General features: G+C 41.1%; 5 protein-coding genes across 16 annotated transcripts in view; 4 read left to right on the top strand and 1 right to left on the bottom strand.

The window, feature by feature from the left end:
- The first annotated feature begins 2,919 nt into the window (after positions 1-2,919).
- Positions 2,920-4,670, top strand: Borcs5 (BLOC-1 related complex subunit 5). The gene is made up of 2 exons (XM_076305503.1): positions 2,920-3,748; positions 3,827-4,670. The coding sequence occupies exons 1-2, from the start codon at positions 3,435-3,437 to the stop codon at positions 4,320-4,322; spliced, it is 810 nt and encodes a 269-aa protein (XP_076161618.1). The 5' UTR covers positions 2,920-3,434; the 3' UTR covers positions 4,323-4,670.
- The window catches only part of LOC143143794 (coiled-coil domain-containing protein 137), a 51,804-nt gene continuing 35,193 nt past the window's right edge, over positions 3,743-20,353 (bottom strand). Inside the window, exons 1-5 of one of the 7 annotated variants that reach the window (XM_076305495.1) lie at positions 7,111-7,688; positions 5,762-5,898; positions 5,051-5,693; positions 4,767-4,975; positions 3,743-4,571 (exon numbers count right to left, since the gene is read on the bottom strand). In XM_076305495.1, coding sequence (XP_076161610.1) covers positions 4,775-4,975; positions 5,051-5,693; positions 5,762-5,838 — 921 coding nt within the window. In that variant the 5' untranslated portion in view covers positions 5,839-5,898; positions 7,111-7,688 and the 3' untranslated portion in view covers positions 3,743-4,571; positions 4,767-4,774. Of the gene's footprint in view, positions 4,572-4,766; positions 4,976-5,050; positions 5,694-5,761; positions 5,899-6,164; positions 6,216-6,460; positions 6,630-7,110; positions 7,689-20,353 lie in introns of those variants that run through there. The other 6 variants (XM_076305497.1, XM_076305500.1, XM_076305499.1 and 3 more) reach the window with 6 other exon arrangements.
- Positions 6,300-6,995, top strand: LOC143143799 (oxidoreductase-like domain-containing protein 1). The gene is made up of 2 exons (XM_076305505.1): positions 6,300-6,353; positions 6,524-6,995. Exon 2 carries the CDS (start codon positions 6,554-6,556, stop codon positions 6,911-6,913), a length of 360 nt encoding a protein of 119 aa, XP_076161620.1. The 5' UTR covers positions 6,300-6,353; positions 6,524-6,553; the 3' UTR covers positions 6,914-6,995.
- Positions 7,427-10,526, top strand: LOC143154837 (uncharacterized). The gene is made up of 4 exons (XM_076326846.1): positions 7,427-7,455; positions 7,569-7,706; positions 7,792-7,854; positions 8,966-10,526. The coding sequence occupies exons 1-4, from the start codon at positions 7,427-7,429 to the stop codon at positions 9,291-9,293; spliced, it is 558 nt and encodes a 185-aa protein (XP_076182961.1). The 3' UTR covers positions 9,294-10,526.
- Positions 10,564-20,353, top strand: part of LOC143143790 (ATP-sensitive inward rectifier potassium channel 12) — a 60,512-nt gene continuing 50,722 nt past the window's right edge. For 3 of the 6 annotated variants that reach the window (XM_076305484.1, XM_076305483.1, XM_076305486.1), the window contains exon 1: positions 10,564-10,892. In XM_076305484.1, coding sequence (XP_076161599.1) covers positions 10,612-10,892 — 281 coding nt within the window. In that variant the 5' untranslated portion in view covers positions 10,564-10,611. The other 3 variants (XM_076305487.1, XM_076305485.1, XM_076305488.1) reach the window with 3 other exon arrangements.

Below are 20,353 nucleotides of genomic sequence, written 5' to 3' on the forward strand. Positions count from 1 at the left end.
TCTTGCGAGATATTCGTAAGTAGATCTAATTGCTTTCTACGCGTTCTCGTCCAGTGGAGAATCACACTCGAAATCTAGAAAAATTATACCAACGTTCTCGACTCCAACAAATTCCAAAAATTATAACCAACGTCCCATTGTAACGAACATTGTAACAACAATTTACTTACAGAATACATTCCGAGGTTCGTACACTTTCTAAAAATGCGAAGAAAATATCGATTTTTTGGTCCAAAGTTACCATACTGTCCGCCGAGCTAAATATAGTCGGCTACTATAAATATTATACCGATTTTCAGTTAAAAGGCTATCAATATTTCACGGGAATGAACCCGATCCCTATTTCGAGAATGATCAGAAAGTGTTCGTGTCACCGAGAACGTCGTTCTATTTCTCTTTAAGCGACGCAAAAGTTGCCACGAAAATTAATTCGCGAGCAACTCTCGAAACGGATGACCGGATTTTTCGCCGTTGGTGAAAAATCGCGCGGAAAGTTGGTCTGCGGGCCCCGTATTTAGAGAACCGTGCTTCGTCGTTTCGAATTCGCGCACGTCCATTACGGTCGTTCAACGTCGATAAGAAACACGGCCGCTCGTTTCTGTCGTAGCGTAGCGGACCGTGAAGATAATGCTCGGATACGTCAATGCGTTAGAAAGTTGTAACGAGTACTCGTTAAAAATCACGGGAAGCGACGTAGAGGAAACGGTGGCAAAACTGCCGATGAAACCGTCAAGCGTGTCGCGTCCGATAGAAATTTCTATATCGGCCGTAATTGCGCTTCCGATTACTTTCATCTCCGCGCAATAATTATTCTCCGCCGAATGCGTCGTTAATAAGTTCGTTTCGAGCGAAACAAGCGGTTCGGTTCTTTTTTTTTTTTCTTTTTTTCTTTTTACGAAACATCCGCTTTCTAAATCGTTTCCGATAGTCCGGTGTTTGCTCAGAAAACGATCACGTGAATGAAACTGGAAGTGAAAAAAGGGAATCGTGTGTGATCTTCGCGAATGGAAAAGTCGAGAACAAAAATTAACCGAGATGGTACGATACTTCTGGATGAAAATATGTGGTTCGAGTATACGGAGACTCAATTTCAATTTTTCGTTGTTAGAGAAGTTAGAGACAAAGTTTATTCAACTTGGATAAAATTTAATTGGCTTTACGAATATATCTAATCAAAATCTAATCAGATCTAGGGACGAGAATAGAAAACTCAAATTTTAAGTTTCGTTGAAATCACGTGCATATGATTATCGAGCTTTCTTCTGATATTTCAACCAGTTCGTTAGTAAACTTTGATTTCGTCTATGAAACATTAGCTTCAATATTGGGCAAATTCGTGATAATACTTGATCTCGATAAACCTATATTTTTTATTTCGAAATTTTATTCTACGTAAAAATATGCGTAACTAAATGGAACGTTCTATGTCCCTATTGGTAAATGTGATCTTCGCGAACGCAAATTTTTCAAAGGTTGCAATAAAAATTTGCCGAGAGATTACACGTGCAAATTTGCACGTAGATAGTGAACCTTGAATACGGTTGTATCGATTTTCACTTACTTCTCCTGCATAAACTTTGATATTACAATATGTAACCATAAATCTCTGCTATTTTATCAAATTCTAAAGTTATGACCGAATCAACGTACTTAATACCAAATAGAATGTAATCACAGTCATCGCTGTATGATGTACTCAAACTAAGAAATCATACACTATGTAGACTATTCTAATGTTCAGCTATCGAACAACAAAGACCTCTTTTGGAACGTGTACATACAGATTTCCATTTCCCGTGTCGTGCTACCTCTTGCTTCGAAATGCTCGAAAGTTTCGTCGTTAAGAAAATTTTGTAATAAACGTAACAAACAGAAATCTGTCGACGCGATATTTGGAGAGATTACAAATTTGTCGTATCGCAGATTTTGGAACGAGTACACGAAGCTTCGAATAAATAATCGAAAGTTCTGCGTTCGCGCGATAACTCTAAACGACTGATAACCATGTAGCTGAGTCTCGAATGGCCCAGAAAATGTCGTTCGTCGACATTAAAAGCGCGATTACACAAGAATTCTCTTCAGTCACGGACCTCACGTGTCAGATGGAAACAAATTAAGCCTAATGGTATGCATCACGTCATTGCGTAAAGTAATGTAAATTTAATGTTGATACAATCAGACGAAATCGGTCGAACAAGGAGGGCCTGGATGAAACCCAAAACTGAAACGTCCGAAATGAATATATTCAAATCGCACCAATAAATTTAAAAACGAAAATACTCGAACGCGAGTAGTATTCAAGGAATATTCCGATAACGCGGATTACACGTTACATCGTCGTATAAATCGTAAATGAAATTTTGTAAATAATCGGCATCCAAGACTTGCGAAAAAAAGAAAGAAAAAAGAATCATGGATATTGGTATCGCTAAACCCAAACAAAAACATTTACAAAAAACACTGATTATCTATCGCAGAACTACGGTGAGCCATGTAACTTTTATCGAGCGTTTAGATAGTACGCGTTTAAAATACAAAAATCGTGCCGATAAAATCAATGGTCAACTGCCGTCATTGGACCGGTGATTCGTGTATCGGTTGCTCGAGAGATAATAAAACGCATAATTCTAGTAAAGGCCCGAGAAACTGACCAACTTCGAAGAAACAGGACAATACATTTAAATTTATTTTCTTTAATACTTCATGTTTTCAACATTTATTCCCTCGACAAATTTCCAAACGTTCTTTCAGCTTTTTTTCTACCTCGAAAAGTATGGTAACGTCTCTGGACATTTTTATCGAGAAAATTATTTCAGGAAAATGCGTTATCGAGCGAAAACGCGTATATCTATGTCTAACTTTGAAATCGCCTTCGATAGATGGTGTATCCGTCGTTGGGATAAATGCGACACGTGAATACTATCTACCAACGTGAACAGTCAACGACAAAAAGGGAAATGACTTTTTGACAACAGAAACAAGAAACCGATTTCGCAGCAAGTCTATTATCGCGTACACCGATACGATTACCGATCGAACGGCATCATTGTGACATGATCGAGCAAAGAAGCAAGTACTACGATGCATCTTGATGACAACGGCCCACTTTAATGTTATCGATTATCCTAAACCTCTTTAATCGCAGAATGAATAGAAATGAACAAACAGTCATTTAGAACGTTACGTGCAAAGGGGCGACGTCAATTGGCCTTCAATCTAACATGACAATTACATGTCCAACTATATTTGTTGCAAAACGATTGTACAATTAATCATAAAATAATAATAATAACGAAATTTTGAATGGCATTAACGGTTTTTAAAGTAATGTTTTGTTGTGTAGCAAAGATTATTCTAGATTGTTAAATGAGTGTATATACTTTATGTAACTCTTACAAAGGAATTATCAGGAATTTTTGAAAGAACTCTACAAGATGGGATCGGAACAAAGTTCTCAGGGTGGTACGCAAAATGCGAACGCTAACAGAATGAGGACAATGCCTCTACGGCGTGGCAAAAGTGTACCGAGTCGTGAAAGAGTACCAGAGGATACGCCGCCAAGATGCACGAGTCCTGGTGCTAGCATTTGTTCGGATTCCGACTTACCCTATATATCGTATACAGTAAATAGACCAATTGGAGATTCACCAAAAATGACTAATAAACAATCACAATTATATAGAGGTAAAAGTTTGGGAGCACAGGATATATCTAGACGTAAAAATAGCTTAGGTTCCAGCAGTCACAGGTAATACATATACATAGTGTTTTTATATTTTCCAATCGTTTACTTTATTTATAATGAAAATGTAACTATTGATCACAGAAAAACTACCTCTGATAAAATTCAGAACATAGTAGTAGTAAAATCAGCTGCTGCAGACCCCACCACTGACAAAGATCCTGATTTGGTTAAATTACAAAGCATTCCAATGTTCCTACCTATCATGCGTGGCACTCTTAATTTACCTCCAGGTGTGAGAGATCCAGAAGTCCTGGAAAGACTAGATCCAATCGGTTTGTTCAATCTATGTGCACGCTATCAGCATCACCTCAATACTAATGCTCAAATGATTGCTGGGGAACAAGCTACATTGTGTATCAATATCGAACCAGAAGTTACCAAAATTCTCAATTTGGCAACCGAAAGGCAAAAGAAGTTCACTAAATTTGCGGAACAACTGAACAAAGTACACGAGCTTAACAAACAACTGACTAAATGTCATTCTCTTCTTAATCAAACTATAGAGAGCCTAGAAACACTGAATAATCTTTTACCTATAGAAGAGAGGTTGGAACCATTTGTATGGACTACGGGATAAAATGAACGTCGAAGGTACCAAACGATAGCTCCAAAAATAAACTTATATTAAAAGTACATTGAACTGGTGCTAAGATAATTTGGATAACTTTGTTACGAAAGCCACTATGTTTTTTTTTTCTTTTTCTTTTTCTATTGTCCACAATAAATCTCTACTAACCCTTATCTAAAGCATCTAGTACTTATATATGTATTGCACAGAAAATGTTTCTATAAAATACTATGCTATATATCTATTTTCATGTTAACCCTGTAATTGTATAGTAAAAGAATGTGATGTTTAATTTCAAAAATACAAACAATTTCTTATAATGAAAAACTTGTACAGTTTACTAAATAAAAATATTCAATTTCACGATAACAAAAAAATGATTTATAGCGTTTATAACGATAAAAAAAAATAAGCAATCTACGTAAAAAGTACAACACTTCATAATACACATACCTTAATTGTTAATTACAGCTAATCGCTGTTTTCATTTTCCTATATGCTGCTATGACGTCATTTTGATCTCTTTCCAGCTGTCTTCTTTGCCCGACCGACAGATTTTTACGTTTGCCTGTTTTATCTATGGAAACTGTTTTCTTAGAATCCATTTTTAACATCTTACTTTCCTTCAACAAGGAATGCAACAGGAGATCTTTCTCGCCAGGCTGCAATTATAAGCAAATATATTTGTGTTTGTACGTGTAAAAGAACAAAGAAGATGCGCGTTAAAGAATATGTACCTTGGAGGTACTCGTAGAATTAGCTGCCTTTGGTATTGTTGTTAATCGTGGTGGTTCGTGAGCTACTTCGCCAAATTTAACTTGATCTTTAAAAATTTTAAACTCGTCTACATCTTCTTTCTCCTTTGTTTCTTTCTTTAACCGCAACTTCTCTTTTCTCTTCTGACTTTTTGTCATTTTAATCTCATTCTTATCTTCCTTCTTTTTCTTTTTTCTAAAATTTTTATGCTTTGCTCGTAACATATCGATTTTATCCAATTCGGTCAAAGTGCATTTTGTGAGTCCTTCGATGTTCCCTGTTTCTGGGTTTCGATTCACTTGAACATCATATTTTTTTTCAAACGCAGTTTCATTAATAAAAGCATGCGTGTCCCTTTCGACTCTATGTAAAAATTGTTCTTTGCTTTCTCCAGAATTTTGTTGAAAGAGTGGAACAATCTTATCCGGCTTTGCTTTCGGATGTAGAGATTTCGAAGTCTCTCCACCTATAGATATTAGTGCATTCTTTCGCCTTTTCCGCTTTTTTATTTTGGTTATTTTCCCTAATTTCACCGCCTCCTTCAATTTGATTAAATTTTCCAAACTTCTTGGTATTGTTTGCTCATCTACATTTTTTGGCGGTGCATTTATCTTTGTTTCTAACCTATAATGGGCAAGTTGCTAACTTATGTAAATAACTCGAAGATAAAACTTATTTAATACAAAACTTACTCTGCCTGTCGTTTCGCCTGTTGTTTAAAAGGATCCTTCACGCCTCGATGCTTTTTTCCAGGAATTTTCCGACCCATTGTTGTTCAAGAAAAAAATATAACAAAACAGGATTTTCACGTGGTCGTCAATGTCGTCTGCTGAAAAATAGAAATAAACTACGTTAATATCGTATGTTTAAAGCAAACAAGTAAAACTGAATTTCCGATCAATGAAAGTTCAAGATATAATTTTATAACAAATAAAACTGTTCAAAAATCATGCTGGAGTTTTATATTCGGTAAATTTTCCCGCAGTAAAAGCGCGCGCAGAAACCGTAAAATTTGAATAATAATTTAAACACGACAAACGCGCATCCTGTCACTGATTATAAGTAGAATTGTTAAAGTAATTAATAGATACACACTTCCAACATATATATGTTTGTTTCGAATTAATAAAAATGCATATTAAAGTAAAAAAATACTTTGCAAAACGTTACGTTACGTTACGTACATATATAGACATAAATGCATTACAAGTAGAGACATCTAGTAATTGTTTCGCTCGTGTCATACCGAGGCATATTTGCAGTAGATTTGCAGTGACCTAGGAGGTTAGAGAACAATCTTCAATTGTTTATAAAACATTTGTGTCTATAATTTGTGCATTCGTTTGATTATTTAACATTAAAATATTTTACTTCGTAACGCAAACACTAACCGTACAAATATCTCCGATTTTGTTACTACATGCTAATCACGAATTAATTTTGTTGTCAACTAGGTGCATGTGTAATACCCAAAGAAAACAGTGATGAATTCCGTTCGGTCGTCCTTTTCGATTATGAACGGTCAATCGTGTAATTGTCGACAAATATATACCTTGTGTAAACGATGTATCCACGGTACACGGGAAACTTTATCAACCGAGGAGAAAAATATCGAAAAGAACGAAACCGAGGATTCCCTCTCGATAGATGATATGTCAGAACCCACAAATTGTTGCATGTCCGGCTGCGTAAATTGTGTGTGGATTCAATACGCGGAAAAATTGAGCGCCACCCTTGAGAAGAGCGACGCGGACGTGCAAAAATTGATCATGGAAAAAGTACAAGATCCTAACATGAGAGCGTTCCTCTCGATGGAACTTAGATGCAGAAATATCGTTAAGTAACGAACAACTTTGGTATATAAATTATTGTATATATGTATATTAGACGTAATCTAATTTTCTATAAAAAAAACCTTAAAAATGATTCTAACTGTGTTTCTATCTAACCTTGCCTTCACATTTATATTTTTTGAATCCCTTCCAATTGCTATACAATCGAAATAGATCGTAACGGAAACGAAGCCATACTTTCTACATACCTAGGTTCACTGTACAAATTGACATTACACGTACGAAAACTACCGTAACTCGTTGGCATCTCGATTTATCGTAATTGCGAAGAACTCGATTAACTGTTAGCAATCGTTACGTGTTTTCGTTAAAAATTTCGAATCTCGACGCGGACTTTGCCTCCGACGGTGTCATATTTAGAACTAATGCAGCGTAGCTTTCTATACTGCACGCCTTCCTCCAGATGGCAGCACTTACACAGAAGCATTTTACCGCTAAATATTCATTTCGTTAATTACGATAAAATAAAAACGTATGCACCGAACTCCCGTTCGAAAAACCTCGATGCTGAATAATTTAGACGTTTCGCTACCGTTTGGATAATTTGTTCCGATTTCGTTCAATCGGTGTTATTTAAGAGATTCTGGGGCACGATAACCAGTTCCACCACCTTCAATTAAGAAATAAAAGATGCTTGAAGTTTCAGTTATACAACCGCCTGGAATGTAAGGCGTTCTACTAGTATCGCGGTAAAACTAACAGTGCGCAAACATTTCTATTCGAACGAGGAGAACCGAAGCACGCAACAGTATCTCGAATCGCACATTCGAACGACGATAATTCCGTACTCGATTTATTCCGTTCGTTGAAGCCAGTACCTTCGTTGGATCGGAACATTCGCGGCCGATTGTCTATAAAAATAATTCTAGAGGACTTATCAGCGAATGGTTCGCGGCGCCTGCGTTGCACGGTGTCGCGATAATCGGTTGTTTGTACGTATTTTTGTGCACGGCTAACATTACGCGTCCGCTTATTTACATTTCCATACATATGTATAAAGTGACTCGTGCTGCTTACGCCGGTCGAGAGAATGTGCGACACGTATATCAACGTGTTGGCGATTCGAGGAGGCGTACGTGCCGCTTATTTCTCTAGTTGCGCTGCCACTGGCGAAACGGTTCTAGCGAGAGAGAGAGAGAGAGAGAGAGAGAGAGAGAGAGAGAGAGAGAGAGAGAGAGAGAGAGAGAGAGAAAAGAAAAAGAAGTAAACAAGTTGCGCGATTCCATCCACGGTCGAACGAAAAAAATCAATTTCGAACCTCCGCGTCGCGACGAACACGCGCGTGAAATTTTCGAAAATTTTCTTCTCGCGCGTACCGAAGCTCGCCTCGGTCTCCTCCCGACAACGAAAACGACACGCTTCGTTACAAGGACGCGGTAGTTATTCACGCGAGCGCACACCGACCGTTTGTTATTGCCGATCGCAACCACACACGCGCACACGCACACGTACGCGCACGGAGACCGTTGTACGAACAACCGCGATGCAATTAAACGTGTCCCCGCGCGTTATTTCGCAGCCGTTGATCCCGTTTCGAAAAGTCATCGACGTTCGTATCGGGTGAGAGCGAACGTTCCGTTGAGAAAATCCGGGGAATAAAGAAATTTACGTTGAAAAACGTCGGGCAGTGGAGCAGCGACCGTACATAATCTTATCTTTGCCCCTGCCCACATGTCAAGTCTTTCTACTGGTTGGGCGCACTAACGCATACACGCACACACGCACACACGCACACACGCGCACGCATACGCGTACGCGCGGGCACGTCTCGACGCGCTCGGTCGTTCCTTAACGCGCACACGAATTTATTTCCATCCGGACACGCGTGTAGGTGAGCCGCGTTTCCTCGCACACGTAGACCGTGTGGACGTACGCGCGCACCTTTCCGCGCATACGTGCACGCGCGAACGACGTTACGCAGACGTTCGCGGGCCGGCGTACACACGGCCACGTGGCCGTCGGTGCGCGCGAGCGCGTGTGCGTGGATTATTTTCGCTTATGCCGCGGCGCACGCAATCTCAGAAGTGGTTCTCCCGTTGACAGGTTCCGAGCGAGTTTTCGCCGGCCTCGAGGCACCGATCGAGAGTGGTTCGGGATCGACGATCGGCCACGGGTTCCTGGATCCTACGGTCTGCCGGGATCCGCGAAGGAAGAACGGATCCTCGGGAGTGTCGCGATCGCGGAACGGAACGTGCCACGGACGCGGTGGAATTTTCTTATGCAACGCGCGCCGGACAGGTCGGATGGACATCGTTATCCGTCGTACGGTGTCACGGCGTCGATCTCGCACGGTACCTCCTCGTACGAACTCCTCGTTGATCGTCGTCGCGCGGAGAAAACGGACAAAGGACCGGTCGCGGGTGAACGATGAATGATTCTCGCAACGCGGAGGATCGCGCGGTACCGTGTGCCCGGGATGGTGGATACGGCGTGCGTTTCGCGCGCGTTAACACGGTGAAACGGACGAATACGCTCTAGCGCGGCCCGAAGAAGCGTACAAGCGCGAGAAACACCTCGCGCGCGAGAGATCGCCACCGTTTAAGTGGAAAATCGTCGAGATCGTAGGAAAGAAACTCGGGGACACCGGAGGCGCGCGGTAACAAGGTGAAACGAACGAACGCGTTCCCAACGCGGCGGAAAGAAGAGTACTCGCGCGAGAAACGTCTCGCGCGCGAACGATCGCCACCGTTCAAGTGGAAAATCGTGGAGATCGTAGGAAAGAAACTCGGGGACACCGGACGCGCGCGGAAAGAAAAGTACTCGAGACGACAGCTCGCAGCGCGAACGATCGCCACCGTTCGTTAGTGGAAAATCGTGGAGATCGTAGGAAAGAAACTCGGGGACACCAGAGGCGGGCACGGGCGTTCGCAACGTTCTCCCGATGAGAAGAAACGATAAGGTCGCGCGCAACTCGCCACGGACCGCGGAAATATCGTTACGTCGCGGAACATTGATAACGATGACGACGGAACTGGACGGGAATAAACGATAGGATGCCCGTTTCCGCGAGAAATCGTACGAACGATGCGCGGTGCCGCGGTCCTGGCCGTGGAACTTGGAACGTGAATTTTCAACCGTCCGGTTCGCCTTGCGGACGAACCCGCGTTCTTTGACGGTTCTTTTTTTATTTTTCTTTTCCTTTTTTTTTTCGTTTCATCGAATCGAGACGTTAACGGTGCTACGCGACCCCGCGATTCACGGTGCTGTTGCGTGTCCCGTCGATAGAAAGTTCCACGGGATCGAGTTTGCAGCGAACGAGGAAGCCCGCAACGATTCCCGCGGTCTGTACCGGAACAAAGGAAAGACGCGCGGCCGAGTACTCGTGGGATCGTAAGAAAATCGAACTATAAATCGTAAATTCATCCTCGGTCCGAGCGAAGCCACCGACCCAGCGGGGAACCGCGTACGTTGAGCCGTTCGAATCTCGGAGCCCGGAGACCATCGCCGGATTTACAAACGAATCGGTCACGGCACGGTGAGAACGAACGCGCTATTGGAAACCGTTTCGTTCGATGACGCGAACGGATCATCGAGGATCGAGGGAGAGTACGCACGGTGCCCGATACGCGCCACGGGATCCTACGTCCGAGATTCGTTCGTGAAGTTGGCGAAGAATCTATAAATAAGGGTGGGGGCGGGGGGTGGGTGGAGAAGAAGACACGAGGTGGCGAGTGAAATCGTTCAACGAAATGCTCATGACCGAAAAAGGTTCTCTCACGAAAGGAACCAACGAGGAACCGAACGACGAGCATTCGACGACCACCGGCAATAACATTGTGCCACTGAACGAGTTACTCGTAAACTCGACGGTTCCTGCGGCTGCGGTTGCGGTTAAGCTATGCGAGGATTCCGCGGACGAAGCCGGAAGGAACAACGCCGAGAAACAGAAGCGCGGTATTCTTAGCAATTTCCAGAGGAGAACTTTCAGCAGGATCAGCTTCAAGGGAGAGTCCGGCCCTTTATTGAGCAGGTGGATTTATTTTTCTTTTTTTTTTCTCTCTCCTCTCTCTTTTCCTTTCGTTTCTTTTCTTTCGATATCGCGAGCACCGGGCGACCGAAAATTTACGTCCTTTCGGTTAAATTTGCAACGCGGAGGAATTTATTTTCAGACCATTCCGACCGAACCATTCGTTCGAGTACGGATAAACAGTTTTAAACGGGATACTTTCGTCGCTCGCGTTTTCGTTTATTATTTAGAAAAATTCTAGACTTTCCTTGAAATTTATTCGAGACGTCGAAACGATTTACGTTCTACCGCTTGTACGTCGGAACGTCGATTCGATGACCGGCGAATTCGCAATTCGAAATGCGACGATAATCACCATTTGTCCGGTACTTTATGAAACTACAACTACAAATACATCGATACGAATATTGTGAAATACGGTGGAACGTAATACATGTAATTAAATGTACCGTTGTAAAACTTAATCTCGGTTGGATGTTAATAACGATTTTCTTCTACCGTACGAATTTACGATAAATACGTGCTGTTCTTTTCTCGAAGTCTGTTCTCGGTGAAACGTTTAATTGAATAAATTTCGAGTTGCGTTATTCTTATTGCGAACGAGATACACGAATATTCGTTTGCAAAGTATAAAAAAAACGTTTACTCGACTTTTGCACATTTAAATGCAAATTGAATGTACTTCAAATCTCTTGGAATAATTAGGTAACAAAAAAGAGTATATTTACGGCAAATAGTCCATTTTGTCTTATCGATAATAGGATTATAAGAACACGCGCTCTTTAACGGAAGTGGTATAGTGTTTGTTAGCTTCCTGGTTAAAAGTTCGGTACAAACTTTCGAGGAAATGAACTGCCTCAAATTGATCCACAACTTGTAAGTACCTTCGCGAATGTTGTAACGTTTGTGTAAAAAAATTCGGAGTCGTTGTATCGTCCAATCGGATCACTTTTCAATTTTAAAGCATTATCCGAAAAAAATGATGATTTATTAACGTTTTCGAGTCCAATTTTAAAAGTTAAATATATGTATATCTTTGTACACTCTGTTACGTAAACTGTTGCGTAGAAGAAAAAAAGACTAGAATAATACAACAACGCAAATTGAATCGAACAGAGAAATCGAAACGTTTCGTAAAATTTATCATCCGCGAAATATGTCTATCGATAGATAGGGAAATATAAAAACCTCAATGTCACCGATATCGGTAATTGGTACATTAATCGTATCGCTCCGTTTTAAACCTTTTACTTCGAGTTAAAAATAAATCGAGCACGTACATTTAATCCTACGGAATCATAATTCACGATATTCCTATACGCAATTTCCCTATATCGATTAAAATATTTCACTCGTCGTACGAGCGACTACTGCACCTTCAAATTCTGAACTTCTTTTCGTAATAATCTATGTATCGTTTGAAAAAAAATACTTCGAGATTACTATTATAATCCGTGCAAGCGTCGATGTACGAGTATCGAAGAATTAACCTTTACAGAACGAATTATCTTATTTGCAAGGAACAAACATTTAAATCGATATCGAGCTGCAACATCTGTCGATATCGCGGTGACGTTGCTGGTTCGTATCACCGAGTAATATAATTACGAATATTTTTCCACAATTCGTAGGTTACTTTCGCGTAACAGCGCGTAAAATTATTTTAAAACTATACGCGCGGGAAATTATTTTTAAACAAACGATTCTTGGGAATCGAACGCAAAAAGAAAAAGAAAAAGAAGAAAATAGTACCGATTGAAAATTTCTACAAATATTTGTTCACGTTTCGATCGATTCTGCGAAAAAATTCGAATAATCGTCTCGAGTGATCCGCGTGTATCCTGTTCTCGAAACTCTTCGACCGTCAGAGTGTACACGTAATATTAATACCGGGCGCGCTCCATTTTTTTCAATCGTTGAAAACGATTTGAAAAACAGCGACGTTCGGTGTTTCGTTCGTGGTGATCCGTTTGAAATAATTGCCAGGTGGGTATACGTGAGAATCCGTGCGGTGGTTTCGCGATAATTCTGTCAAAGGCGCCGCGAAATTTTCAGCGCCGGCGTCAAAAATACGCGCTGCGTCGTTGTGAAAACTGGATCACAATACACGGCTCGCGACCCCGCAAAAATAGCGACGGACCGTTCCCGTTTCCCTGCCGCGATCGGCAGAAATCTTGCTTTTCGGGACAAGAATAGAAGCGCCTAATTGCGGAAGACGCCTCTGCAAGAAGCAGGGATTCCCGACGCCGGCGTCGGCCTATGTCCGCGCGATAAAGACCTTTGCGTTTCGCCAGAGGCTTGTCGTGACGCTTGTTAACGCTCGCCTTGCACCTTTCGCGCGCAGCTTCCCTTATATTCTCGATGGACGCTTCGCGCAATTTCGAATCAATCGCGCTACAAATTGGCCAATTGCGATCATCCATATCGAACAAGTTTCACGAACGAAATCGTACCGACCCTTTGACGCACGAATGGATGAGTCGAACGTTGGGAGATTCTTAACTTTTCTATTGGGTTGTTCGAAAATTCGTTTCGTTTTCCAAAATAGAGAATTCATAATTTAATAGAATGTTTGTACGCTCTGAAAAAATCGTGTTTCATTTTCACTGAAAATAATAAAATGACTCTCCGAACAACCTGATATGATAATTTATTGCTTGCATACGGTACCACGTTTCTAAGAGACTGGAGAATATTTTGACAAGGATTTTAATGTTGTGTCGGTTGACACTTTGACAATTGGTCTCGAGAAATGAATAATTTTTTGTTTGAAGTACTGTTTCTATATCGTGAAGTGATTTTCACTTGTATCATTGTCGTTAAAAATATCTACGCAAACTTTGTGCTTCGATCGGTCAACACGTTCAATGCCAAGTTGATTTTATAATACTTCGCTTGAACGTCATTTTGGATTTTTTATCATTTTTGCCTTTAACGTAATACCTAAATTTTGACCAACGTGGCTAAAAGTTTCAGGAGAATTCCTTAAAATATGACACTCGGTCGCATATGGCGAAACAAGATTTTATTCGGAGGTGTATTTTTATGGGATTCGGAAGTATTTCGATTTACACGTAATTAAGGGTATTTCGAATAGGGTTGCGTTTAGACTCATTTTCGTCCAGAGAGTCTCATCGATTCACCAGTAATACTATCGCGAAGATCCAATGAAAAGTATAGAAATGATTATTTTCATTCGTGAAATCGACCAAGAATGCGAGAATAATCGATTCCATCGCACAAATATAAACAAAGATGGAGATGATTCGCTTCACGAATGCGAAGCGCTTGAAAACGGGAATTATTGTACGTTGTTTTCGGTTCTGACGCATACAAATGTCAATCTAGAAAATTTGTTCCAATGCAAATTGGAAAATTGAAAAATGGAAAGTTGAAATTGAAGAATATCCTCAACGATGAACTTTAACAGGTATCTCTCGAGCAACCGTGCATTCAACCTGCATGCTGCACTCCAAACTTTTATATGCAGTTCGAGACGATCTTAAAAAAATGTTACAAGTAAAAAGTTACAAATACTTCTTGTATATGGGTAGGATAGCGGATACATTTATAAATTGTATCGTCTCTTTTATAAATTACGATATAAAACTATAAAAATTAATATACTACGTATTTGTATATCGCGATGTAGAAAATTGTTTGCGCGGTTGAATACTAGTACGAAAACTGAACACGTGGATAGAAATGTGATATGTCGAAAGAAATGCCGATCACGTTACTGTTAACGACGACTCAAGTCGGGGAAAACGTATATCGTTTATTTGTGTAATAACGTCGGTGCGTAACAGTTTTATTTCTTATAATTTCGAGTATCAGTTACGCGGAACAGGTACACCACATTTGTGACTATTTTGTATCGTGTTGTTTTATTATATTATAATTTAATTGCCCATCATTCCAGGGGGGTCCAACGAAAATATTTTATCGTGTCAAGTGAACAAGTTTCGACGACTTGTTTGGTTTATCGTGGAAGTGTTAAGTTAAAAAAATATAAGATTGCTAGGAAAAGTTCATTTTCTTCGAGAAGTCATTGCAACAATAATAAAATGTTGACGATAATTTTGAACTGTATTTTATTCACTATTATATTACGAGATATAGTATATATTATAATAGGTCCAAAAAGAAAGGTTGAACATGGCTACTTTAAACTATTAGATGGTAACTTCTAAGCCTTCAATGCAATATTTTGCTCCAAATGAATTATGACAAAGAATTCGAAGTCAGAGTTTCGAATCAATAAAATTCCCTCCGCAATTAGGATGTATGCTTTCGAAGTTTCAATTAACGAAGTTCAATTGGGTCTCAAGGTTTCAATCTTTTCGCGACGTCTGCAATCTATGCTGCTACTGATCAACGAACATCGACTTTGTCCAATTTCTCTCGAATATCGACACAGTGGATGCAGTCACCCTAAACATTTCTAAACAGGGTTCAAAGTTCAACAGCACCGACAATCATCAAAACCTACAACTAGCGATGGAATCCAATTCGTCTCAAGACATCTTGAGTCAAGGAGCGAGACTCGAGAAGTCTCGAAACGTTTTGCAAGACTGATGCCATTGAGTATCATGAATATTTAGTAAATTCTCGGTAATCTCGAATGTTTCTCGTTAACCATGGATAATGAGACATAAATAGGAAAGTAAAGAGAGAGAGTGTGTCAAAAATAATAACTGATGGCTGTTATTAACAGACAGTTTATTGTCCAAATTGTTACTCTACGGCAACAATGGTACGCATTAATCAAATGATGAAATCAGTCTTTTGAACAATGTAGACAAATGGAAATTCGACTTTAAAGTCGTGCAAGCTTATAGAAGGTTAAAGATCTTGGTGTGAAAGCAAACAGAAATGCAAAGTATTGCCAAGAAGTATAAAAACAGGATTTTATCGACGATATTACCTTTCGATCTTGTTTTCTAATATAATTCGTAAGAAATACGATTTGACAGAATTCTAAACGTTTTCGAGGCGATCGAGACTGTTTAAAAGTAATTTCAAAAATACAATAATTAACAACTTTACAATCTAACCGATGAATATGTGGTAAGTTCTTCTGATACGTGTTTCACAGTACGTGGATGAGAGGTTACCATAGAGCAGTTGTACGTACTTTATTATTCGGTTGCAAAGTGCCAGAGATTTTCTTAGCCTTTTATCTATTAGGTTGTTCGGAAAGTCATTTCATTTTTTTTTGGTGAAAATGGAACACGAAATGACTTTCCGAACAATCAAATATATTTCTCTCCTAACGTTTACTTGTACAATAATTGTAAGGTTCGCTCGAAAATTTGCAAGCAAGGATATCAAAGTCATATCTACCTTGTTAGCCTTTTATCTATATTTTCTTCCTCGTTAGCCTTTTATCTATATTTGGTACGCTTTCGTATCAAATTGCTGCAATTCTCTCCTAAAGTTTACTCGTATAATAATTGTAAGGTTCGCTCGAAAATTTGCAAGCAAAAGTATCGAAGTCACATCTACCTTGTTAGCCTTTTATCTATATTTTTATCTACATTTCCTTCCTTGTTTGCCTTTTATCTATATTTCGTATACTTTCGCATCAAATTGCTGCAATTCTCTCCTAAAGTTTACTCGTACAATAATTGCAAGGTTCGCTCGAAAATTTGCAATCAAGGGTATCGAAGTCACATCCACCGGCCCTGAATCATCGAGCAAGAGGATCGAAAGCAACGCGAGCAGATCCTTGGTCCACGAAAAGGTGTCTTTCCCTCTAGAAATCGGACGACGTGAATTCGTTAGTTCGATAGCGTCGAGAACCGTATCGATTCCACGAGAAAGTGTCCTTCCGGTGCATCGAACAGGTCCAATGATCCGTTTGTACCGGCGTCGTTTGTCATCGAGGCTCCATCTCTAGCGAATTAAACGAATCTGGCCAATCGCGAGCCGTGCCAACCTGGCGTGCGAATACAAAAGGAAAATCGCTGGCCAAGGGTCGAAATTGGATCGCTTCAGTGTCGGCCGAGCCTCTGTTCGCCAACGAACCCGTTAATTAAACACGCCCTCGGGCCCCGCGACCGTCAGCGCCCCTTTTCTTTTTTCGCGCTGCCTTGGATCTTTTTTCAATGATTTCACCCGGTGACGCGACGTTTTTATAAATAGTCGGCAAAGTGCGTACATCAGCGGCTGGCCGGACGAAGTTGCTCGAAAAATCGTAATTTTCCTATCCCTTCGGTGGGATTTGTTTCGCGGTTCGTTTCGTTCGATCGTCGTCAATTTAGCGACCGACGGTTACCGATCGCGCCTCCGCGTTCGAAAATCGAAGGTGCTCGTGAGAACAGTGGCGAGGAACGTACTGGTAGTCCCGAGTACTATACGACGAGTGTTGCGCGAATTTCGTTCCCGAAAGAGGGTAAACGTGGTGCACGAGTGTCGCGGTGGTGATCGCGGAGGAGTCTGAGAACGCGCGGCTGGTTAATCGTGTTCTCTCGTGTACGGTTGTGTGGCACGAGGTGGTAAGGGTGATTCGCGTTAGTGGTCCGCCGCGATCGTCGGACGAAGAAGACGCGGCGAGATCGTCGATAAACGGATGTGGTGCAAAAGGTTGATCTGGATTTTCCAGTGGCTCTGGACAGGCTGCGATATTTGGCTCTGACGATGAGTTCTTTATTCGTTGTGCCTTAAGAGCGACCGCTAGAGTAGCGGCCTCGGGCGTGAAAGCTTAAACTTAGACGCCGAAATTCCGGTGCAAGTCGAACCGAAATACATCGAGTTCTAAGAGCTGCTAACATCGAACCATTATTCGAACGCGTTTCTTTTTCATATTATTTAAACGTAGCCGGTAGGAATCGAACGCGCACGGGTCGCGGCTCGGTACCACGTGTGATCGGAGAGTCGCGAGGCATTTATTTTTGTAAATAATAATTCTCGTTTCCCGGCGAGAGACGAGACCAAGGACCGATCGATCGTACGCCGCGATCGATGCTACGTGTGACCAGTCATGTGTAGGAATTGTGCGAGAAATCGTCGGTGTTCGTAGCGAACGAACTAACCCGGCCTGGGACCGGATCCACGGCTCATGGAGATCGAAGTGAAGTGAGTAAAATGGATGGATCGACGTCAAAAACACTGTCGCCGAGCTCTTCAGGGTCAGGAAAAGTCCACTTGGGGGAAGGAATGGCGCTCTCCGGTTTAAGAAGGGCGCTTTCTCAAGTATCGATGTTGGTCGTGAAAGCGACAACATCCGGAGAAACGGCGTGGAGAGAAGAATTGCAGAAGTATGCCGTTTATTTCTCGTGATTCGTTGCGTAAAGACCATAAGTATTCGTTGTTAGGAAACGTATTCGTTTGAACGGCCGACTGGCAGCGGCGTTTCAATCGAATCCGTTCTCTCGATCGAGACTCTTGAAAATTTCGCAAACGAACGCGAAACACAGTCGAGCGCAATCCCCTTTCGATGATCGATCGTTCGCCAATGACGTTCGCGGAAACAATCGACCACGGTTACCGTTGTTCGTCCGGTGCAACCTTTCGAAATCAAGATGGAAGAGTCTCGCTCAAGGACGACTTCCAACTATCGAGTTAACGCCCGTTTTATCTCGACGTAGCATTCTTTAAACAACAATCTCTCCGAACGGTTTATGTCATTGACTTTATTGCGGCTAGTTATCATAATCACAGCCACTTTCTCGTCTGCTCTGAATCGCTCCGTTTTGCTCGGTCGCGTGGGCCGGGCTTTCGAAATCTTGTGCAAAGTGTGTTTCCTAACCGGTGGTTCGACTAATCAATTATATATGAAACATTAACGCGCGGGGACGAGAGTATGACATCATTGCTTTTATCAGACAGAGACGTAAAATATTATCTACGTGGGCACTGCAACTTGTATTCGTTAATTGCGCGGAAAGCGTATGTCGTGGTGATTTCACTCTGAACGGTGTACGAAAATCGCGAAAGATTAAAGAAACAACGAAACGAACGGACGAAAAATCAGACAATGTTTCAACGTTTTTCCTCGATGGACCGATACATCGATTTCGTCGAATGTTCGAATCCGATGTCCGAATCTATATACGCGTATCGAATCACAAATACAATCGATCGCATTATTACATTATATTTAGTGCCACGAAAAGAATTAAAAAGATCAACGAATCATCGGATATAAAAAGACAAAGAAGTTTTATAATCTGTATTACCGTATTTTATTTTTAGAAAGACACGTCGAGTCATGATCGAGGAAATGTAAACGGTATAATAAAAATGTTCAACTTTGAACCAGTACACAAACTCGAAACGAGTTTCTTCTTGTAACGATAAAAAGAAACCCGCAAGCTTAACGATAACGATGCCAATAAAATACGTACAGCTTTCTTGTTTCTTTACTTTGGACGAATTTCCAATTGCATACGTTTTTCGTCGATCGATCGGATAGTTTTTCGAGCCACTGCAGGTGGCACGTTGCAACGCTTACGCGAATTGGAATTGTTTGATAAAATTTAGTAACTTACTCGAACACACGATTAGGTAATAGATGAACGTTCGATAAAATCTCGTTCTCGTATCAAAGAAATATTCACCAACGTTACCGTACTTTTCATCTTGTCGCTCGATCACGATATCTCCTCGAAAGATGTTCGCCGTTTCTAATCGACGACAAACACAATTCAAGGTGCAATACCATTCACGCTCGAAAAATCGACCACTTTTGCACGTTTTATTCGACAACGATTGGCTCTTAACCTACCGGTAGATAGTCAACGATTCTTATCGGTTCGAAAGATAAGATATCGGTAAACGATAATTTCAATTTGTATATTTTTCATTAGAATTTCGCGAGAGTTTAACAAATGCATCGTCGACACTTTCGCGATGAAAACGAGCGCGCGTAAAATCTCATTAGGACTATTTTTAATTATACTTGTTTGGCGCACGTATTCGCAGAATTCAGAAGCGATTCGTATTACGTGCAATTAAAAATAGTCGTAATGAGGTGGTATTTGGGCCGATTTCCACCGGGAAAACCTGGTCGATTCGTCGGCGATGCTCTCCCGCGCGAGCATAACGGGAAGATAGAAAAATTTAATCGCTCGTCGGGGAGTATCGTGCGTAATTGAATCGCGATTGCGATGTAACCGTTTCGAGCACCGACAGGTGTACCATGGACGATCTCTACGGTTATAAATAACTCGAAAGTAGAATTTATTTTGCTCCCTGTTCCGATATTTTAGTATTTTCTATTATTACTCGAGTTCCTGTTATTATAGCACCGGAGAGTTCGAGATCGATACTATAGAGATTCTCCGATCAAATGAGAAAGAAAACAAATGTAGCTGGAATAGAACGCGATTATATTCGACGAGCAACGAACGAATCGACTCTGCGAACAGTGTACGTCAAAGCCGAGCGTAGTTCCGAGCGTTTCTGAGCAGCCACCGCGTTAAAACGAACACGTTTCGCGCGCGAGAGTGAAGACGTTC

This window comes from Ptiloglossa arizonensis, chromosome 2 (genome assembly GCF_051014685.1).
Source record: "Ptiloglossa arizonensis isolate GNS036 chromosome 2, iyPtiAriz1_principal, whole genome shotgun sequence".
Classification (NCBI taxonomy): Eukaryota; Metazoa; Arthropoda; class Insecta; order Hymenoptera; family Colletidae; genus Ptiloglossa; species Ptiloglossa arizonensis.